This window comes from Pseudochaenichthys georgianus, chromosome 14, assembly GCF_902827115.2.
Source record: "Pseudochaenichthys georgianus chromosome 14, fPseGeo1.2, whole genome shotgun sequence".
Taxonomy (NCBI): Eukaryota; Metazoa; Chordata; class Actinopteri; order Perciformes; family Channichthyidae; genus Pseudochaenichthys; species Pseudochaenichthys georgianus.
In genome coordinates, this window is record NC_047516.1 from 26,344,922 (window position 1) to 26,366,867 (window position 21,946).

At 40.3% G+C, this 21,946-nt stretch overlaps 1 protein-coding gene across 3 annotated transcripts in view; it reads right to left on the reverse strand.

Annotated features, from left to right (window-relative positions):
• The window catches only part of LOC117458586 (vacuole membrane protein 1-like), a 75,950-nt gene that overhangs the window by 15,743 nt on the left and 38,261 nt on the right, over positions 1–21,946 (reverse strand). For all 3 annotated transcript variants that reach the window (XM_034099172.2, XM_034099171.2, XM_034099170.1), the window contains exons 7-10: positions 16,756–16,887; positions 7,206–7,286; positions 6,766–6,882; positions 2,912–2,973 (exon numbers count right to left, since the gene is read on the reverse strand). In XM_034099172.2, the coding sequence (XP_033955063.1) occupies positions 2,912–2,973; positions 6,766–6,882; positions 7,206–7,286; positions 16,756–16,887 (392 nt within the window). The remainder of the gene's footprint in view (positions 1–2,911; positions 2,974–6,765; positions 6,883–7,205; positions 7,287–16,755; positions 16,888–21,946) is intronic.

Below are 21,946 nucleotides of genomic sequence, written 5' to 3' on the forward strand. Positions count from 1 at the left end.
TGATTAACTCATAGTGAAATATGTTCTCGTGTGGTTTGTCTGTCTGTAAGCTGAAAAGAGGTTTCGATTTCATGATTTTAAAATGTAATTAAAGCAACAATGATAACAATTCTGTAATAAAATAGAAAAACAACAGTGTCAGGATAAATCTTCAGTGTTCAGTACATTTTCTGTGTGTGGTTATTTGAAATGTTTTCAGTCCAAACATTACACAGGCTCCGTGACATGACAGCTTCTCTGTGTGTGTGTGTGTGTGTGTGTGTGTGTGTGTGTGTGTGTGTGTGTGTGTGTGTGTGTGTGTGTGTGTGTGTGTGTGTGTGTGTGTGTGTGTGTGTGTGTGTGTGTGCCAACTAACTAAAAATGTCTTTATTTTTTACATTTAAAATGGCTTTAAAATATTTAGCAGTATACTAAAAAAAAGTGAAGGCATAACTGTATATATACATTATCAATATTTTCCTCATATTGTGCAGCCTTCGTATGTCATGTGAGAATGAGAATGGCCAAAGTCCAACAGCGACTTCAGTCACCAACAAAAACTACTCCTTCAGTTTACTAAAACCATAGCCAAATAATTACTACAAACTGAGCCTAAATAATAAAGTTCCTCACACAATTTATTACAATAATTATATATTTGTTGTCGTTATGCTGAATTACTTTTACACACTTTGTGTCTTTGTTTAATCATCAAGAAAAAATGGGAGAAAAATATAGCACATGATGCACAAGCTGCTTACATGCTACATGGGTTAACCAAAAACACCTCAGATGCTATTAAGCTATCTGACCACTCAACAAATTAATTATTAATGTAAGAACTTTCCAAGGCATAATGATCAAACATATATTTCCTTTTGTTATGAATTTGTATTGGAGTAAATGAGTTGCCTGCATCTGGCTGAGGTGACAAGAAAATGCACAAAAAATCAAAAGGTTGATAATTAGTATAACTGACTTTAGAGAAAACATTCATAAATAGGAAAAATGTGAACGGCGTATCAACTGTAGGTGCCTGCATTAAAATGTGTGTAAAGGTGTAAGCTTATTTCAAGCACACGCATAGTTAACACTGACACAGTTAGAGCCTAAAGAGTGAAACTGAAAGGCTGTCACCCATTCATAAGGTGATGTGTGATTGAGAGTGAGAGTGAAGGTGGAAAGGCCTCTGAGAGGAAGGAAGAGGAAGGAAGCTGACGGTTGACACGAGGGAAACTTCCTCTAGAGAAGAAGTGGGCGGTGAGTCAGAATGAAACCTGTCAATAACCAATGATCTGTCGCCGTGAGCCTGCAGCTCAATGAACAGTGACTGACACCTCAGCCACCGAGGCAAGCGTCTGTCTGTCTTTTTCTCGAGGCCCCAGGAGTATACCAATAATACCAAGTACAATGACCTCACACACACACACACACACACACACACACACACACACACACACACACACACACACACACACACACACACACACACACACACACACACACACACACACACACACACACACACACACACACACACACACACACACACACACACACACACACACACACACACACACACACACACACACACACACACGTGCTATGTAAGCTTCATCAATTAGCCTAGATTCGATATTTATAGTTGTGGCATTAAAACAAGAACTAAAGTACTGTCTGTATAAATAATACACATGTTGCATGTTACATGGAAACAAAGCAAACGAGCCAAAACACAACATGGCAAGGACGAGAGCTGATGCAATCTCATTGTCTGTATTCAGTAAGTGTGTGTGTGTGTGTGTGTGTGTGTGTGTGTGTGTGTGTGTGTGTGTGTGTGTGTGTGTGTGTGTGTGTGTGTGTGATAAAGAGTACACCGGTGTGCAAGTGTGTATGAGTTGTGTGTGTGTGTTATAAATGGTACTCCCACCAGCAGGTGTGTGTGGGGCAGTTACCAGCTGCAACCCCTGGCATCTCTACAAGGACACCCATTATGACACCCATCAGCACCCACACCCAGCACCAAGGCTCTTTCTACTTGTTGGAATTAATTGCAAGAAGCCCAGAAGATGTGTGTGTGCGTGCGTGTGTGTGTGTGTGTGTGTGTGTGTGTGTGTGTGTGTGTGTGTGTGTGTGATTTCTACATTTTGATTGCATGGTTTTTATAAATGTTTTCCTGTTTTGTAACCAGCCTGTTTCAAATGCCTCCTGATAAATCCAGTCTTAATGCTGCTGGTGGTTAATTCAACACCACACTGATGCTGTTTCCAGGTTGGCAAACACAAATACTGGCACAAATAAATGTAATGGGGGTAATAATCATTAGCAACTCTTGCAATCGAGGTCTTAAAATCTGAAGGGCCTTAGTTTATGATAACACAAATGTTTAGATCATGGTGATCAATCTGGACACTCAAAAGAGGCCCTCTTCTTTTGTTTTGTCGGTAGCGGTAGCGACTGGTTAAAACTGCAGCAACAGTGCGTCATGCGAGATAAAGCAGAAAGGAGGTTTCAGTGAAGAGTTCATCCTTCCCTGTGAAGCAACTAGAACATGCCCATAGTCACCCAGTGGAAAAATACAAGCCATTATTCACCTTGAAGGCTATAACGGCAAACTTAGGAGCCAAAGGCAAAACAAAATGTGACCAAATAGTATTTCAAACAGGACAAGGAGACAAGACATCTTCCAAAATTCCCCATGTTTAATTCAAAGCCACCTCTGACTCTGCGTGACCTTCACATAAAGGAGGAGGCGCCATCTCCCACAAAGGGACATAAATTACTTGAATGCCACATGCCCACCTGAAAAGGTCCCTCAACCGTCAAGTTCTGCATTAACTCTTTCATGTGAGATAGCTGTACTCCAACAGGGTACTTTTGGTGAGCAAGCCATCACGTACTCACACACACACGCCCGCTGAGACTTACTCACCCGATGAGGGAGACCATCTGCTCCACTATGTGCCTGCTGAAGGTGAGGATCACGAACAGTTTCTGTATGACAAAGACAGAAAGAGCGAGTCAGTTACTGATCCATGAGGTCACCAACAAGGCAGAATGTGCATCATGGTTCAAACAGTGATTCTGTAACGTCCACACACACACACACACACACACACACACACACACACACACACACACACACACACACACACACACACACACACACACACACACACACACACACACACACACACACACACACACACACACACACACACACACACACACACACACACACACACACACACACACACACACACACACACACACACACACACACACACACGCACGCACCGGCCCATGCCTTGCACCACCAAGGCGGTTTGGTGTAAAAGGGGCCCACAAGCCGGCCTTTTGTCATGGAGGGCAGGAATTAAAAGGCTCTATGACACATGAAATACACAATACGCTAGGTCAGCATATCATACTGGCTGTCCTAAAAAGAGTGTACGTGTGTGTGTGTGTAGGAATCAAAGGACATGTGTCATAGCTTCAGAGGGAGGCTGGAGGCTCCTGTCCTGTATGATTTCTGCTTAGTCATCGGCCAGAAGGCGGCTGACAGCCATTTTGGCTCCTATCAGACTGTCCTGCTGCAGGGGGGCAGGAAAAAGGAACCAATAATTGACTTGATTGTATTGGTCTTTTACATGCCCTCTGAGTTTTTACAAGTTACTGTATTTCCATAAACAAACGTGCGTTTTGACCACTAAAAATCCAGTATCATCTTGGTTGCCTTCAACATGCCATTAGAAAGGCTTACCCCAACAGAGCCATCATTACAAACTCATGTTGAGCTGAAAAGGATTGTTTGAACCCACAGAGCCCTTATTTTATATTCTAGTCCAGATCCAAAGGTTTCCAAAGACACTAAATATATACTGCAGAATTATAGGGACAAGTGTATAAAATGATACACGACGAGACGACTAGAATTTCCATTTCATGTAATGATGGAGGCATAAAAATGTCATTTTAATATTTCACTCTATACGGTTGCGCAAAGCTTCAGTTAAATTAATATATATCATAATATGAAACAGTAGACCACGTAATCCAACGTTTAACATTAGTTAGTGAAACTGAGCCTAATGATAAGCCGAAAAGTTTTCAAGATACTTTAAAAGCATGGTTATGTTACTGATGAAATACAATTAAACACTTCTCACTGATATTATGGAACACAAATGCCTATTGAGTATATTGATCACAGGGTTTAACGATAATATCACACAAACTAGCCTCATTGGAGGTAATGAGGAATAATAATATCTTCCAGGATGATTAAAAACAACAAGACATCTACAGAGTGAGATGATACTATAAGTGAAGTAAAACAAATGTGACAGCCAAATTGTCACGTTTGCATGGCTACACTAAAGAGAACATTAACAATGTTAATTTAATGTGACAGCGGTCTTTGATCAGTGCTTTGTTACAGAGCTCTTTGTAAGGTTATGTAACATGTCATCCACTTCATACATGTGTTCGGTCACTTTCATTTGTGTTGGGCGTCAGGACCTCATGGAAGGAAAGCCAGTATGAGTCCAAATGTTGGACATGTCACAAAAATAACAAAACACATAATTGACAGTTGCTATTGTACTATTTCTGGGCCTAACCGTATGTAAATCCTCTCCAAAACCCCCAACTTCAGGAAGAGATTTTGGAGTATTGTTTTTAAATATTGATTTTGTTCACACACATCTATTCAACAGGCATTGACAAGTAATTCATCATCCCACACAAGGCAGGGAGGAAGGGGACAGCAAGATGGCCGACACAGGAAAGCTGACTAAGATGCCTTGAGATTTCTCTGCTGGGAAACCGACGGTGACACGGTCCTGACTCGCTGATTTCAGATAAGTGATAACTCTGATAAGAGCGACACACATCCTGGTCACACATGGGATACAAAACATGACTTCATATTCAGGATAATCATGAATATGCTAACATGAGGAACTTTCAAAATATGTCTTGCTCGCTATTGTAGTAGAGAAGTGAACAAAGAGCCTGATTTAAGAAATACAGGAACTATAAGAAAGACCGGACAATGTTGCTATTTTTATTTATTCTTTATTAATGCAGGGGAACTTATGATTTATAATAAAATGTACTACAAAAGAATGTTTACTTTAGAAAGTTGTGTTTCCTTTCTTTGATGCAATAAAAATATCTGTTTCTTAACTTAAGGTAAAGTGATTCTACTACGTGTTGTGCCATTGAAGTTTTTTAAGGATATTTTGATAACATTATGAATTTAATCTATTATTTTGGCCAGGATAATCAAGATTTGAAATGTTTCCATCCTTTTGTGCTCCAGCATTATATATTAATATTAACCACTCTTACCAAAGTCCAAGGGTGCAATAGAAAATTATCTTTCCCCTTATGCTATATGACAGTCCATGTCCTCCTCTACAGCCCCCTCTCTGTTACACTGTCCTCGGTGTAATTACCTCTCAAGGGCCCCACATGTATGTGCATGACATCACCCATCATCCTCAAGTGGGCAGCTGCGTCACAAAGGCGCTGACGCTGTAACCATTCAACAGCGGACATTCACACGTAAAGCTTAATGAGCATGAAAGACTTAAGAATAAAAAAAGCCTCTCCTTGTAAGAACACACCTGAAGCACAGGTACAAACTCAGTTCAGAAAACACGCTTTGAAGCATTGAGAGTAAAACGCCCACACACACAGCACAACAGAAGCCTCAAAATCCCCTTTTGTTCCCTCTTGGCCCACGAGGGAGAGCGTCACCTGCTCTGCTTTCTTCTCTACGTTCTCTGCCCACACGCTGTAAACTACTGCATCATTTGCATTAGAAGCAAAATGTGAGCTTGAAGGAAATTAAACCAAGCAGCTACGCGAGAGAGTGGGCCCCCCAGACATGCCGGAGAGCCGGGTGAAGTCTTTCTTTCCGTGAGCGAGGGAGGGACACACCTCTGTCATTGGGGGCCCCCGGGACCCCTGGGTGTAATCTGGTACTGTGCCTGCCTGCCATGCATGCATGCTACCCCCCACCCCTCTTTCTCTCCCGCTCTCTTTCTCCATCACCTCCCACAGACAATGTTTATCAGCTTCACCCTGTGCCCCCCCCCCCCCCACCCCACACCCCAGCACCACGTTTTCTCTTAGTTTAGTGCCGGACAATGCTTTCTGCGTATGATAAGCAAGGGGCCGAGTGAGGAGAAAAAAATAGAGCTTTGCTTTTTAACCCTTCCTCTCTGAATCACCATGAGCAAATTCCAAACGTTTACTAAGAAAACATAAAGCAGAGCCCCTGACGGTAATCACAGACCTACTGCAGATTCCTGGACGCAAATTGAGGATTTTCCAGGATTAGAAGAAACGTTTGTAATGCCAAGTCTCCTAACACCACTTTCTTATTTAAGGGTTAGGATGGATATTTTTACCCTGCCATAAATTCTCAATCTGCTGTGGTCAGACGGGACGACTGTACAATGAACCGGGGGTGCTGCAGCTGCCATTACAAAATGGTTGACTCCCCCTACTTTACACAAAATGGCCTCCTTACTGCCAGCTGAATACAGTGTACAGTGTGATTCATCACCAAACTGCCTCTGAACAATATTATAGAAGGCTAATCTCACACTCTGCTATGTATACATTTAGCTTGTTCTCCTCTGTGTAGAATGACATTGAAAAGATACAAGAAGAGCACTGCATATATACTATATACATGTCCTTTACATCATTTCAGGAAACATTGACTGTGGCATTAGATACATAGATACTTATAATTTAGGTGCAGCTCACCTGAATGTGCATTTTGATGACTGCTTTCCCGATGAGTGTCGCACCAAAAAAAGTCCAAAAGGGAACCAAAAAATGCCCGCACGTTATTCCTGCCAGGTCAAACAACGGATTTGGAATCTGGGGGAAACAGAAGAGATGATTAGACCTGATATGTTGCAATAACAGCTAAAGAAATACAATATAAATCATATATAGGATCAGAAAGTGCATGAAGGCATCATAACTTCTACAGTATGTGACAGAAACCATGAGCATATTTGATATTAGACAAATATACATTAATAGAAGCTGTTTTTCAAATATTTTGAACAGTTCAGGACTGTCGTTTTCTTTGAATGATGTCAATGCATCAATATTTAAAAATGACACAATGATTTTTAAGAGCCATAGTGGGGGTGAAGAGTATTTAATAGGATAACATTATGTGTGATTCGACTTACAGAAGCACAGACTAAAATCCCAAAGAATCCGACCCTCTGGATGAGTTTCTGAATGGCTACTTTTGCTCGGCTGGCAAAGTCCTGAAAAAGAATAAAAGTGAGAAAAAAAGGTTTAATTTAATTTAATTTCTATAGAAACATGCTGATATTAATCTGATACTTATAACTTTCTGTTTTTATTGTATACAGATTGCTTTATTTACAGGATATCTCAAACCTAAATACAAATGCTACTCAATCGGAAGCTCTTGGTACCTGTTCATGTGGATAGTTATTGTAAATTGTAATCCCTGTAATGATGCTGTAAAATGTCCTTTTTGTTGTTCTGTTTATGTTTTTTATGTTTCATGTGGAACCTACTTGAGCAGGTCTGCCTTGAAAAATAGATCAATGATCTCAATGGGATACACCTGGGTAAATAAAGGTTTGATATGAAATGAAATGAAATATATAAAGCATTATATATTTGTATTTACCGACAAATCAACACTTTATTCTTATTCTAATTATTGTTGTAGAGCTTTAACAAATACACATTATATTGTCTTTATAAATACTGGATGAAACACTTTAAAATAATTATTTCTGATTCAAATTTCATATGATAAATGATCCACACTTAATTACTGATAGGTTACAGATTGATAAGTATAGGTGTTTGGATTAAGATAATGAATAAGGCTACTCAAACATTTATTAAGGGGAAATTATAGAAGATAATTGATCAGTGCTACGCTTTTCTGTGGAGCGGGGACAATGACAGAGTTGTGTGAAATAAATGTGTGTAACCAGCTGTAAAACTCTTAGTGAATAGATGTTTTACCAGTGCTTTGAAAACCTATTCAAGTACCGAATTTAAACAAATAAATACTTTAGGATCATATATTAATTTGGGGTACGATTTAATGATTAAAGATCTGCTTTTGGAAATCTCTCCATCTTCTCTGACTGCTAATGTTTTTGTTTATTTACAAATAATGGTGTGCAATGTGACATAAAGCTTTCCATTTTATATCTAAAAACATAATGTTGAACCAATGGAACGAAAAATGTGTGGAAAGTCAGTTCTTTTTTTTTATCTCTGCCTGTTTTTAAATAATTAGAAAGGAGCAGCAGCTGCGACAGGAGGGGTTTCTGCTTCATGTTAATGTTCCCTCAAATAAAAGTTAGCAATTATTGAGCTAAGTTAAAACTGAAAAACCATAAATAGATCCTCAGATATTAGATGTACAGCTTTAAAAAATAGTTTGGAACTTAAAGATATATATATATATATATATATATATATTAATAGAATATGCATCGAGCTCTTTGCACTTATTAAATCTGTTCTGAGTTCTGAATTTTAAATGATAAAGATTTCTAAAACCCAATACTTAAATATTAAGTTTTCAAAAATATTTACACAGTTTTAATTCTAATGTATTCACACCTACCAAAATAAATGTGAAATACAAGAAATCAGGAGCTCTAAATGAGTCAAAGTTTCCAGTGTGTGCATGTCTAACACATAACAATTATTAACCTAATAGTAAAAGTATTTTTAGAGGTGAAATTAATTTGTTCAGATGTTCAAATAAGTGGGTTTGCAATTAAATGAACTCCTGTGCTAAATTCCTGACTGTTCTGCCAACACAGATATCTTCAAGTCCCCGGCTGATTCACCTGACACAAACTGTGAAAGAATTGACTGGCTCGTCATCTAACATGTTTCTTCATTAGAGTTAGGGACAAACTGCTTTTAGCACGTCTGTATTGAACACTTATGGCAAGTTATTAATTCCTTTGTCACTGGAATTGTGTGAACAAGAGAGCAGACTTTTGTTATTCCTGTGACTCACAAAGTCTAGCTTTTTTCTGCTGGTCTTTCCCTAACCCTCCTGAAAGCTCCACAAAGCCTCTTTTCACAGCAATGACACATACATATTCTCTACATACCTTTTCTGGGAAGAGGAGCCATAATCTGTTTTGATTTGACCCAAACTAGTTCTGGGAACAGCGTGGGGATGCAAAGGAGACCACTGATCAAGGACCTCTCATCATTTGGGATGCATTAAATATCTTGATTACCGTACTTTATACCCTGCTGAATTTGCAATTGGTAAATTAAATGTTTTTTTTTTAATAACATAAATTGTTTGATTCTAATCAGAAATGGAAATGTTTATAACAATAACCATTAAATATATAGAGGATATTGCATTTCTAAAATATTCAATGCAGGTTTTTATTATTTTGTCGGCCTTGTTTATATGAAAATAATTGTAACTGCTGGCAATAGAGAATAAAGATTTTTCAGCCAGATGGGACTGAAAAATGGCTTTCATTTGTTGTATAATTTGATTCAGAATGTAATTTAAGGCATGGCATAGTATCATTTAATGAAAACCAAGAAGAAGATAAACCTGTCAATGCAATGTTAATGTTATTAGTGTAGTAATTCTGCCTTTTAAAAACATGCTTTGCAGTTCAAAATATAGCAAACTAATTAGATTACTGTCATAACAAATAAAGAAAGTGTTTAATACAACTCTTGAACTTTTATCTTTGGTATCTATATAAATGGATCAAAGCCTAAATTGTTTATTTATCCTAACATATAACTATTCTCATGATTTAGAAATGTCAATGCTTTTTATTTAAATATTAATGAAGTCTTCTATATATATATATATATATATATCTTCTACTATAATATATAGTTTGCACTGGCTATATGAAATGTTGTAGATGTTTTAAATGCAAAGCGCAATATTGTGCCTTTCAAATAAAGTTTATATTTGTGCACGGAACTAATATATAAACCTCTGGTGATTAATAAATAACTACAGATACAATTATTTATAAAAACAAATATATATACAGTTTATGTCATTTTTGCTTCAAAAGGAGATATCCTTCATTTAGAGAAAAAAACACCTTTTTTAACTTTGAGGGCTGATATGAACACATATTTATGTTGGCATTAAAGTGAACATACGCCTTAAGACATTCAAAAATGTGTTTATATTTCCTTAACCTAACCTTTTACGTGGCAAAGTGTTCCCAAAGAGGCATTTTAGAATAACACTGTCAGATAGTGGTCTGGGAAATTATTTATAGACACAAATTCTTTAATGAATGTTCGTTATATATGAAGTAGATTTCATATACATATTTTTCCCACTCACAGCACATTTAAACAATACAAAATCAACTACTGGAGAAATAAAATAAAATATAATTAATGTTTTTCATTCTGAACAGAAAGGCCTCAGTTTCCTAAACATCATATTCATGTTTTAAAAAGAGAGATGCTTGAGGGGGATGGCAATTCTCGATCATACCTAATATGGTCAACAAAACCAGTACAGTGCCGATTACATTCTTTACGGAGTGCAACCGAGCGGAGGGGAAATTTGAGAGACATGGGAGGGTCGCCTAATAAGGTGGTGGGGGAGCGAAGGGACACACAATCTGATTGGTTCACCATTTGAATTTCTGCCTCCACTGACATCCAATCATAAAAGTTTCTCCTTGAACTGGCCTGTAGTTTAATTCTAGCCTGTCGCTGTGTGTGTGTGTGTGTGTGTGTGTGTGTGTGTGTGTGTGTGTGTGTGTGTGTGTGTGTGTGTGTGTGTGTGTGTGTGTGTGTGTGTGTGTGTGTGTGTGTGTGTGTGTGTGTGTGTGTGTGTGTGTGTGTGTGTGTGTGTGTGTGTGTGTGGCTCAGCTGGTGGGAGACAGGGAGGAAGGAATGTGTTTGGCTGGCTGTAGCTGAACGGCTGAGGACTGACTCTGGACCAGGGACACCTGACAACTGCGAAAACCCTGCAGAACCAATCAGCGCCATGGTGACGGCCTGTGTGAATCCCATTCATTTTCTGACATCATGACACACACATTGTTTACATTATAGGTGCCGCGGTTGAGCTATTGGCTCATGCAGGGAGAGCGATCATGAAAAAATATCACCACAGCGTGAACAAAGGGTCCCCGAGGTCGAGAGGGGCGGGTGTAAAAGTGTGTATACATGTGTGTGTGAACTTGTGACACTGTGATTTACTATAGTTGAACTATGTACTTGGACTCTCTCTCTGCATTTCTGGGCCGGGGAAGTGTCTATCTTGGATGGCTGGGGTTCAGACATCCCGACTCTGTTGTCGGTGGCTTATGGAAAATCACCATCTTTGCCAGGCTGCTTGCCAAAGGCTGCCTGGTCCGCCCCCGCCCCCGCCCCCCCCCACCCCTGTCTCTGCCAGCCGGCAGGGCTGGGCTTAGCAGTAATTACATTTGGTAAGATCTTGTCAGGGGTGCAGCGTCATTAAAACGGTGGAGGTTTTGGCTCCAGATTTGGCTGCTCGGCACAGATGCTTTACTTGAAGCCTGCACAGTCACCCCACATGGAGTCCAGTCGCACCCCACCCCCACCACACCCCCCATTAACTTCTGGCAGTCAGATTGACCAATTCTTCATTTGAATAAGCAAATCGTAAAGGCTTCTCAGAAACCACATGTAAGCACTTTTATCTTCCACTCTTACAGCCATATGTTTAATGTTTCATGTGTAAAAAGTATTAAACATATTGGCATTTTTTCTTCTTTTTAAAAATGGTTTTAAAAGGCAATCTGTTCATCATCGTTTGAAACATCAAACATTTTAAACTTTTGCTTTGATCATAATTAATATACTATACACATGAATATTGTAATGATAAATAGCAGAGCGTTTGTCACAAACTTATGGAATAATGTCACCTGGATCATTAATACAAATTGAGACGGTATTCTTATTAGGTACTTGGGAAAAACTAATATTAATAGTTTTTGAAAGCATGTACTGTCTATATATGTGGTTACAGTTGCTAGGTGTTGAGTTATTAGACAAATTCACAGGGAACAACCAACTGTTAATATTACAAATATACATTTGTATGAATATGATGTGCTGATGTACAGTAAAGTAGTTTCAAATATCATGTTTTTGAAAGAACTGTGAGTGACATTTGTTCTCTTTGCCTGTTTTACATCGGAAATGCATTACTGTACATGTGATGTTTATTTTGGATTTGCCAGAAGTTGCACAAAGGACTTTTCAATGTGAAAAAGTTGGCAAAGAAAACACTTTGTTTTCAGTAGTTCGAGGTTTTTTTAAGTGCTTATGGGGTACAGAGTTCAAACACAGACAAAAAGCAGACAGCGACAAAGCACTGTGCTCCATGTGGAAAATTGAAGTGTCAGACAAGGAAAAATCTATGCATAGTCGATACACAAGTCAACACCCACGCACATTTTTTCTCTCCCCTCTCTCTGTGTTTTCTTTTTTTTTTCTCAATGAAAGTCTTTCACACAGAAGACACACACACACATCTCCGGAGCTGCCGCAAGCCCCCCGACACGAAGACGGCTAAAGTTCATCTCATTAACTCCTGACAAGCCCGCGCTTGCTCTCTGGCACAGGAAGTGGAGTGATTAAGAACTCATGACACAAGCTACAGTCCCCTTTAAAGAAAGAAGAAAAAAGAATAGATACACATTGGAATATATACATACATACATACATACGCACGCGCGCGCACACACACACACACACACACACACACACACACACACACACACACACACACACACACACACACACACACACACACACACACACACACACACACACACACACACACACACACACACACACACACACACACACACACACACACACACACACACACACACACAAAATGCACCCCTGAGTCCACGTTGACAAATTCTTTAACAAGCTGTGGTTAAAGGGAAGCTGGTTTTACTCTGAGTCACCCCCCTCCTTTCAAACAGTTTACTGGAAATAAAGAGGGAGGAGGAGGGAGGGGGCACTTTCAGAGAAGTCACGTGATGGGGCCGGGCAAACCACAGCACAGAGAGCCTTTGAGTGCAGGGGGGAAGGCAGGCATACGCCCAGCGCAGATGGCCCTGATTTGAATTACAGGAGATACAATCCTGGGAGTTGGCAATCAAGAATTCACAGCCTGTTAACCCCATCCGCGCCGGATGCGGGAAAAAAAGAAAAAAGGAAGTAACTTCATTTTCAAGTTACAAGCAATCATGGACTGGTTCCATGCAGGGTCCTTGGAAACAGGCTGTGTGGACACTGAGGATTCCTCTCCGACACACGAGCACTCTTGTACTGAGTTAAAGATTTAAGAGGGGAAAAAAAGCTGATGTTCATGACATCAGTGTCTGGAGCCGTTAGAAAAGGCATGACTTCATTATACTTGAATAGCTCTGTTGAATGAATGAGAAAAAAAAACTCTGAGTGCTCTGCTGCTGTTCATCACGTGCACTTGTGGCAGGAAGTTGGCACGTGCAGGCTGGGAGAAATGCCACAGGGTTGAAGTCAAACTGCTGGCACCTCTGTGACTCGAGCGGAGGGACATAGTCAGCATCTTATTCCAGCTCTTCTGCCACAGGGTGGAGTGTGTCAGAGTGTGTGTGTGTGTGTGGGAGAGAATATGAGGATGTGTTACAAGAGGGGAGAGGTTGAAGGAGGTCAAATCCTAGAGGGCAAAATTCAACACTGTCTAATTTGAACTATCGAACAATACCAACGTTTCTTGAATCCGATCCCAGTGGAGTCTGTTTTCCACTTCGCCTACCACTATTGATTTTCAACAATCAATCAAAATCTCTGACACAAATCCACTGCGGATGAATGACTCCGTGTCCACCTTGAAAGGTGCAAAAAGGAGTGAAAATCAGAGGAGAGTGGGAAGTCCTTGAGCAAAAGAGGGAACCCTGAGAAGTTCCGAGTAATGGTAAAAGCCCTGGCGAGCGCATCAAATGTTTCCGTATGTTGCAGGTCCTCAATGGTGCTAGCAACCTGCCTCCAGATGCTTTCCAATCACACAAGCACACATTACATGCATACACACAGCTGCCAGATATCATCAGAGAGAGAGGAGCGAGAGAGAGAGAGGAGCGAGAGAGAGCGGTTCACAGTGGGAGACGGACGGAGTGCGTGAGAAAGAATAGCAAGAGAAAGCATAGGGAGAGAGGGACAGAAAGAGAAACAATGTCAGAGAGAGAGAGCAGTGAGGTGGCGTACGGAGAGCAGCGTCACTTCTAATCTAACCTCGCGAGGATGTGACCAGGCGATGCTCCTCCTGCGTCAAACTGCTTGCTTGTTTTGAAAAGACAAACAGGAGCTCTGTCGATGTTGATATCTAAATTCAGACAAAATCTCCTCTTTCCCATGCTGCCCATTCCTGAAACTACCACCCCCTCTACTCTTTTCTTGCAGTTTCGGTGGGATGCGCCACTTTATCAGTGAGTGATGTCAGAACTCCACTCTCACACGTGTGGACCGGGCTGATGTCGGTGCCAACCTGCTACGCTGTCCACAACATTAGTAACGAGAACTTAGAGCAGGTGCTGCATCACTTCGCCTTCTCACCACATTTTCTTCTTACTTCTTTCAATCCGTTTCACTGTTAGTTTCTCAAAAGGTCACTTCTGTTCGGTCAGTTTAACTATGCTGTTAATGAATAAAGTGATTGATGCAGTATTTATTTTTAGAAGGCTCATTTACACACATCTGCAGAGCTGAATTTATTTACCCAGTGCCTCTAGCCATTCACATGATGTCAGTTGGCAAAAAAAGATTCATTTAAAAATAATTTGGTATATTTAAAAAAAGAAATATTATTAAGGGATGCTTAACATGCAGTTTGGACTGATGTATACCCAATTCTATTTTAGGATATGTAAGAAAGGCAGGGATAGTGAAGTGAGAGTGTTTTGTAAGTGACAAAGTAGATACAGGAACACCAGTGATTGGGCTATGGCTCGAAATGCAATATACATACAGTATGTGTTTTGTCAAATGAAGAAAAAAAATGCCATACCTACATATTTTCAAAAATAAAAAGTGCAACAACTTTTTTTTTGACAATGCAGTGCAGTTTACCAAAACAATTAACCCAAGTGGATTCCTTAGCAGGTCAAAGTAGAAAAGAAGAGAGGGAAAGAATAGTTCTACTATCTACTGAAAGATGACAGTGATGAAAATGGCTGTAGAGTATTATTATTTAGATTCTCTTTTGTGAAATACTTAAAAAATACTCCAAATATTCTGGTAACCATGGGTATGCCAATGTTGGTCACCAAACCACTGATCTGAAGATACAAGATAACAGAATGGAAAAGACTAGATTCAAATAAATGATATGTTAGAACAACATGTCTTCTTATTTCTGAAACACAATGTATTTGGGGACTGAGTTCATTGTGATGCTTTTCAGGTATTTTTTATCCTTTGGAATCACTGCATTCTCAAAGACGGCATGCAAGTACTGAATGATTCACATGTAAACTAAGGCTGTATTATTGCTAAACCTGTATGATTGCTGAATAGTGAAGTAATTACAGTAAACAAAATGAACACTGCTCTGAATCACTCAGTAATCCTCTGACAATGGGACCCCCTCATAAATCTGCATTGATGTGTCAACATCTGTTTCTAAAGTCAGCTTCAGTTTATTTATTAAAAAAAAAAAAAGTGAGTGCTTTGTAAAGATGAAAACCATGAATGGATGCTGTTGTTTTACTGCACTTGACCTGTCTGACTGTTTGACCCAGACTGTTGGAGAAAGAAAGGCATTCCTGGGGAGGAAGTCGGTCAGGAGGACACACTGATCTGATGGGAAGCCGTTACGAAACCACACGCATGTTTCCGCACATTTCTCCTCCTCCGTTCATAATCACAAGAGGGTGGGAGGATAAATATTTACAGGGAGCTATGAGGAATTGTTGAAGAATTGGCAGCAATGTTTGATACGATAACTTTTTGTTTTTCTCACAGGGAATTTCAAAACGAAGGGCCGGAAACGGCGGGAGCATTTCACTCAAGTGCATCATTGCTGTTCTGTGAGTCATATTATTGTGAAAGCACACGCACACAGTTGTGAAATGTAACTTAGTACATTTCATTGATTCACTTTTGTAAAATGTATGTACATAATGAGTGTTTTACCTTTGGCACAAGCATATAGTATAGTATTTGTATGCTAATACTTTTGTAATATTTCCACACTGTGGTATTGCTATTTCTACTTAAGTAAAATATCATAAACCTCTTCCATGAAAAAGGTTAGTTAAGAAGTTAATTTAATCAATTAAGAGGTGCTTGTGCTTTACTTGCATATTTCTACTTTATGCTGCTTTATAATTCTATTGTAAAGTTTTTCTGTACAAAATGTATTTTGTAAAGTTTTGTATTAGTTACTTGGCATATTTCGATTATTAAAACAAGAGATAAATCAAGTTATATATGATGATGGAAGTCATTAAAAGAAGCTCCATCATTAGCAGAAACAACATTCACATTAAGTGAAGCATGAGTAGTTATATTTTAATTGATTTTGTAACAGGTCATTCTGCATTATAATTACTTTTATTTTTGTGTTTTATTTGTTTGTACTTCTAAACTGTAGTAGCGCTATTTTACTCGAGTAAAAGGTGTGAATACTTCTTGTTGTTGAGGGTGTGAGGTAACAGAGTGGTGAAGAGAGCGGTGAGTCACCTGTGCAGGCTGCGTCTGGTCCAGAATCTCCTCGATCCTCTGGTAGTCCTCGTCGTCGGGGTCGGCGCCGGACAGCCTCGCAGCTCGGGCCATGAAGTAGGGGGGGAGCTCTCCTATAGCTGTACCTGCACCCTGCTCACAAACACACAACACACACACACACACACACACACACACACACACACACACACACACACACACACACACACACACACACACACACACACACACACACACACACACACACACACACACACACACACACACACACACACACACACACACACACACACACACACACACACACACACACACACACACACACACACACACACACACACACACACACACACACACAGAAACACACATCATTGCTCTGTGCTGCTCTGCCGTTCACAGTTCACTGTTTACAGTTGTATGGCATTGCTTCTGTATTCTGTTTTGGCAACGGCGGCTTCTGTCCCAACATGCCAACAAAGCTGAATTCAACTTAGATTTAACAAAGAAAAATAGAGATGTTAGTTGTTAAGTAGAGTGCATTTACCGTACTTTTCGGACTATAAAGCGCACCTGCATATAAGCCGCAGCAGCTACATTGTCCGTCTGTCTTTCTCTCGTTCTGTCTCTCGGTTCCACTTTTACTTTGGCGCGCTACCTGTCTCACTCTTTTCCGGCCTCCAGCTTTTCCTGCTGGAGCCCGCCGCTTAAAGGTGGCGGGCGTGGACCGGTCATAGAGCCCATAGCGTTAAAGGTGGTTAATTTTACCTGTAAAATCCATAGATTTAGGAGGTTCCCTAGTGGCCGTTAGCTGTACAAAAAAATGGGGAAAAAAGTCGCGGCTTATAGTCCGAAAAGTACGGTATATGGATTTTATTTATGGTAATGCTGTGGCGGATTTTATTGCATACATTGTATTTTTTTATATGCAATGAGTGGTTTTAAAAATGATATATGTGTCTAAATAATATGCTAATAAATATTATAACAGTGTTACATTGGTTCCTGTTGGGCTAATGAAACAAAGATATCAAAATCCACTATCCAAAGGAGCTTGTACTGCTTGGCGTCTGGAATTGTGCGAGCAGAACACCTAATGGGAATAGAGCAGAAAGGATTTCCGAGAACAAAAATCCCACGGATTAATACACGATCGTGGATATCTAAAGCGTAGGCCATTAGAAGGTGAAAAACCAGATGGCACTTCTGAACAGCACATCGACGCTTCACCGCTCACTGCTCAGTTCCAATCTGCTCTGGACATGTGGAATGACGTTTTTCTGGAAAATGTAAGAAGTGATAACAAGTCCAGGGTGGTGGGGGGGGCCTGAAGGAACCGAGATATCAATATCTGACAGCTAAAAGGAGCTTGTATCTGTAAAGCGGTGGAGCCTGTGTGATTGAGGGGGGCTTAGTGGGGAGAAAGCGGAAGTGATTTGAGGGAAATAAATCCTCAGCACTTTGTCGGTTCACCAAGTTCATACCGCCAAAACATGAGGATGGGGGGAATGAGGGGTGAAGGCTACAGACTTAATTAACACAATGAAAACAGCCGCCAAGAAATGCAGTGTTTTTTGGAGTCGATCACAGCTCATTACTTTAATGTTTCCAGGCACAGGGGGAGAGTGAGGTTAGAGGGGGTTGAGAGAAGATGCTAAGGATACAGTTAGTTTAAGTTACAGTTACAGATGGATGATTCAAAGCACCGACATGTGCCTGACATCCTATGATGCGATGAAATACAACTAAAGTTCAATTCTTTACGATGAACATACACAAAATCCCAGCTTCAGTCCCTCTCCCAGAAGAACATAACTAACTAATCACAGCCACATTACTTGTATGTAGCTGGATGGCTGAGCCAGAAGATGATTAGTGGGTAGTTAGCAACCATGGCAGCGACAACAAGCACAAACAATCGTTCTCAGTAGGCGGTGCTATCCAAAAACCTGGCATATTTAAAAAAAAAAAAAAAAAAACTTGGCAGACTTTAAAAAAGAAATCTGGCAGACTTGCGTCTTTAATCTGGACACCCTGTTCTCCTGTTAACACTGCCGTCTTTGATGAAATCTGCCAGTATTTTCTCGTAATAAAGACGTGCCCTAATCTCCCTGGCAGCTGCTCCATTCATTGCCTCTGTTTGTGAGCGTGCATGTGTCTGTGTGTATGTGTGTTTGTGCCCCCCTGCACTGAAACGTCCACCTGCACAGTACTGGTGTTTGAAGTGGCGCACTTAGTGGACAGAAAGGCTTCACGAGGAGATGGACAAAGAAACTAAGAGAAAGGGGAAAGTAAAAGGAGAGAGGAGGAGAAGAGGTAGTGGTGGTGGGGAGGGCAATGTGTCATGTCTTATCAGCATTGAATCCAGAAGATGGGAAACAGGCAGGAGGAACGCTTGCGTGAGTGCTTTGAAACTGTGGATGCAACAGGTGTCTCCAACTGTAAAGCTCTCAAGCCTGGCTGGGGTTACAGGGGTGTGGTGGTTCATGGGTGGGGATGAATGTGAGGGAATTGGGTGGCACCCACACCCACAGACTCCCATATCACACCTTAGATCAGTGGTTCTCAACTGGTGGGTCGCGGACCTGTTTGGAGTGGGTCGCGGATGTGTGAGTGAAAAAAATAATAATAATTTGGGGGGGGGGAAGTCAAACTTTTATTTTGAAGGCCCGATTTTCTAACGCTGTGCATGCATGCAGTCGGAGTTGGAATGGAAGTACCGGAGACCATAAACGGTTTTGAAAACTTCTGTCACGTAGTGATCATCTTCTCAATAAAATATCTTTGCTGATGTTTTTTCGAGTCTTCTGGCCAATCAGAATCAAGATTGTTGCCGGAAGTCTCCATGGAGAATAACTTTGTGGTAGAACTCTTCTTTATACATCCATGGGTAGTGGGTACAACTTCAGATACAAATTAACACATAATGAAATATGACCCCCGGTTTGATGATTGACAGGTCACAGAACAATGGGAGCTTTCTACCCTTACCCACAATTTAAAGTAAGTCACACAGACTATCTCCTCTTTACTCTTCTCGCAGCAAGATGTCAGAACAAAGTGAAAAACAAACAATGGCATACAATATTATGAACATGTCGGGTAGTAATTAAGGCTGTCAAAATTATCGCGTTAACGGCGGTAATTAATTTTTTTAAATATTTAACGCATTTAACGCATGTGCAGAATGGCCCGCCCCATACATCCCACCAGTGGCAGCGCCAGGGTATGGCTGGGGTAGGCTACACCCATACCAATAAATGGCTTAGCCCCACCATGAACAATGATGTTAAAGTAAGCAAAATAAAGTCTGCCAACTAAATTGCACAGACAGCAGTTAGTAAGATTGATTTCAGTAGCCACTTGTCTGGAAATACCGAAGACCAGAAACGGTTTTGAAAACTTTTGATTGTCTTCTCAATAGAACATCTTTGATAATGTCTTCTGGCCAATCAGAATCAAGATAACGGCGTGGTGTTGTTGCAGGAAGTCCCGACGGAGAATACTTTTGCTGTAGTACAGGTAACACATAACTGGTACGCTGGTAGGTTATGTGCGTAATCTGAAATGCGTACCGTCACTTGTGTCACAAAGCGCATTTGCGTACCGGCGTACTTGTGAAGCTTTTCTAGAAGGCGGTTAGATCACCGGACGACAGAGTCGGTCTCCGTGTGCACAGACAGGGCTGCTGTTAACGTCGGTCTGTACAACGGAATTGTGCCAAAACTACGCCAACCGGCTGCGGAGGGAGACTCCCCCCCTTCACTGGAGCACTGCGCTAAAACAGCTAATCACAATGTTCACACTCTGTGGTCACAAAGTACTCCACTAGCCGCCGCCCCCCCGTCGACTTTCCTGAAGTACTCCCCCGTTGATAGAAATCAACACGTAATGAATTAAGACCCCACGGTTTGATGATTGATAGGTGTGTGGGCTGTCTTTCATTTTGACAGAAAAATGTTATAATAAACATAGATACTGTATGTTAAATGGATATATCCGCCTTCTTTCATTTATCTTTCCATTCCCACAACAATATACATAAAGAAATGGCATATTTTGGACATTTTGGTGATTAATCATGATTAATAAATTTTTAAGCTGTGATTAATCTGATTAAAAAGTAGTTTGACAGCCCTAGTAGTAATAGATTTATTTATTTTCTTCTCAGAGAGTACCAGAATGCATAGTTTATGTTAGTATTTCTAAAAATCTCCTGGGGGAGAATCCCCCCAGACCCCCCTGCTGGGGTTGGGTTTTCAGCATGTGTGCCTTTTTATATAGTTCAGCTTTGATTCCATCATCTCATTAAACCTTTTTTAAAAGCATACTTTAGTTCTGTGAAGGGATATAAGGGATATATGCACTGTACTTCACTTTTATTAATATTGTATGCTGAAAAGCATATATATTACAGCACGTTTTTTTGGGGTAGATATAGATTTGAGTGCTTCAAAATGTTGGGTCGCGATGTATTGACCAAGTAAAAAGTGGGTCCCGAGGCCTGACCAGTTGAGAACCACTGCCTTAGATCATGGTGATGCTGCTGGTTTGGCTGCAGATTGGCTCAGGGAATATTTTTACTCAATTTTGAAGCCAGAAAAAAACTCAAATCAGGCATTGGGCTGCAAGATTTCAATAAAAATCAAGGTTGTTTTGGTAAATCATGTTTATTTATGAGGATTACTCTCATTAACACTTTTAAAAACGAATGATCTAAAAGAAAATGTAATCAACTATATTGTAACATCACTGCAACCTACTAAATATATTTTGGTAATATATAAAATGGTAAAAATAATTTAGACCAAAATAAATTAGATCAAATATATTGAGGTCAACTTCTATCCCTACTGAGAACTCCTAAACATATATTCAACATTTGAAAAGTCAACTTTTTCTGACCTATTCCACTTGATAATCTAGCAAAAATTGCGCACCGCTATTTGGAAAGTCCGCGATGTGCTGGACTTATAACACAAGACATAATCATTGTGAAACAGGGAGCGGCACAATGATTGCGTAATCTAGATTTCTTTATCAGAATCATTGGAAGCCAAAATCATAAAGGGATTTATTGCCGGCCCCTTCTCACACACACACACACACACACACACACACACACACACACACACACACACACACACACACACACACACACACACACACACACACACACACACACACACACACA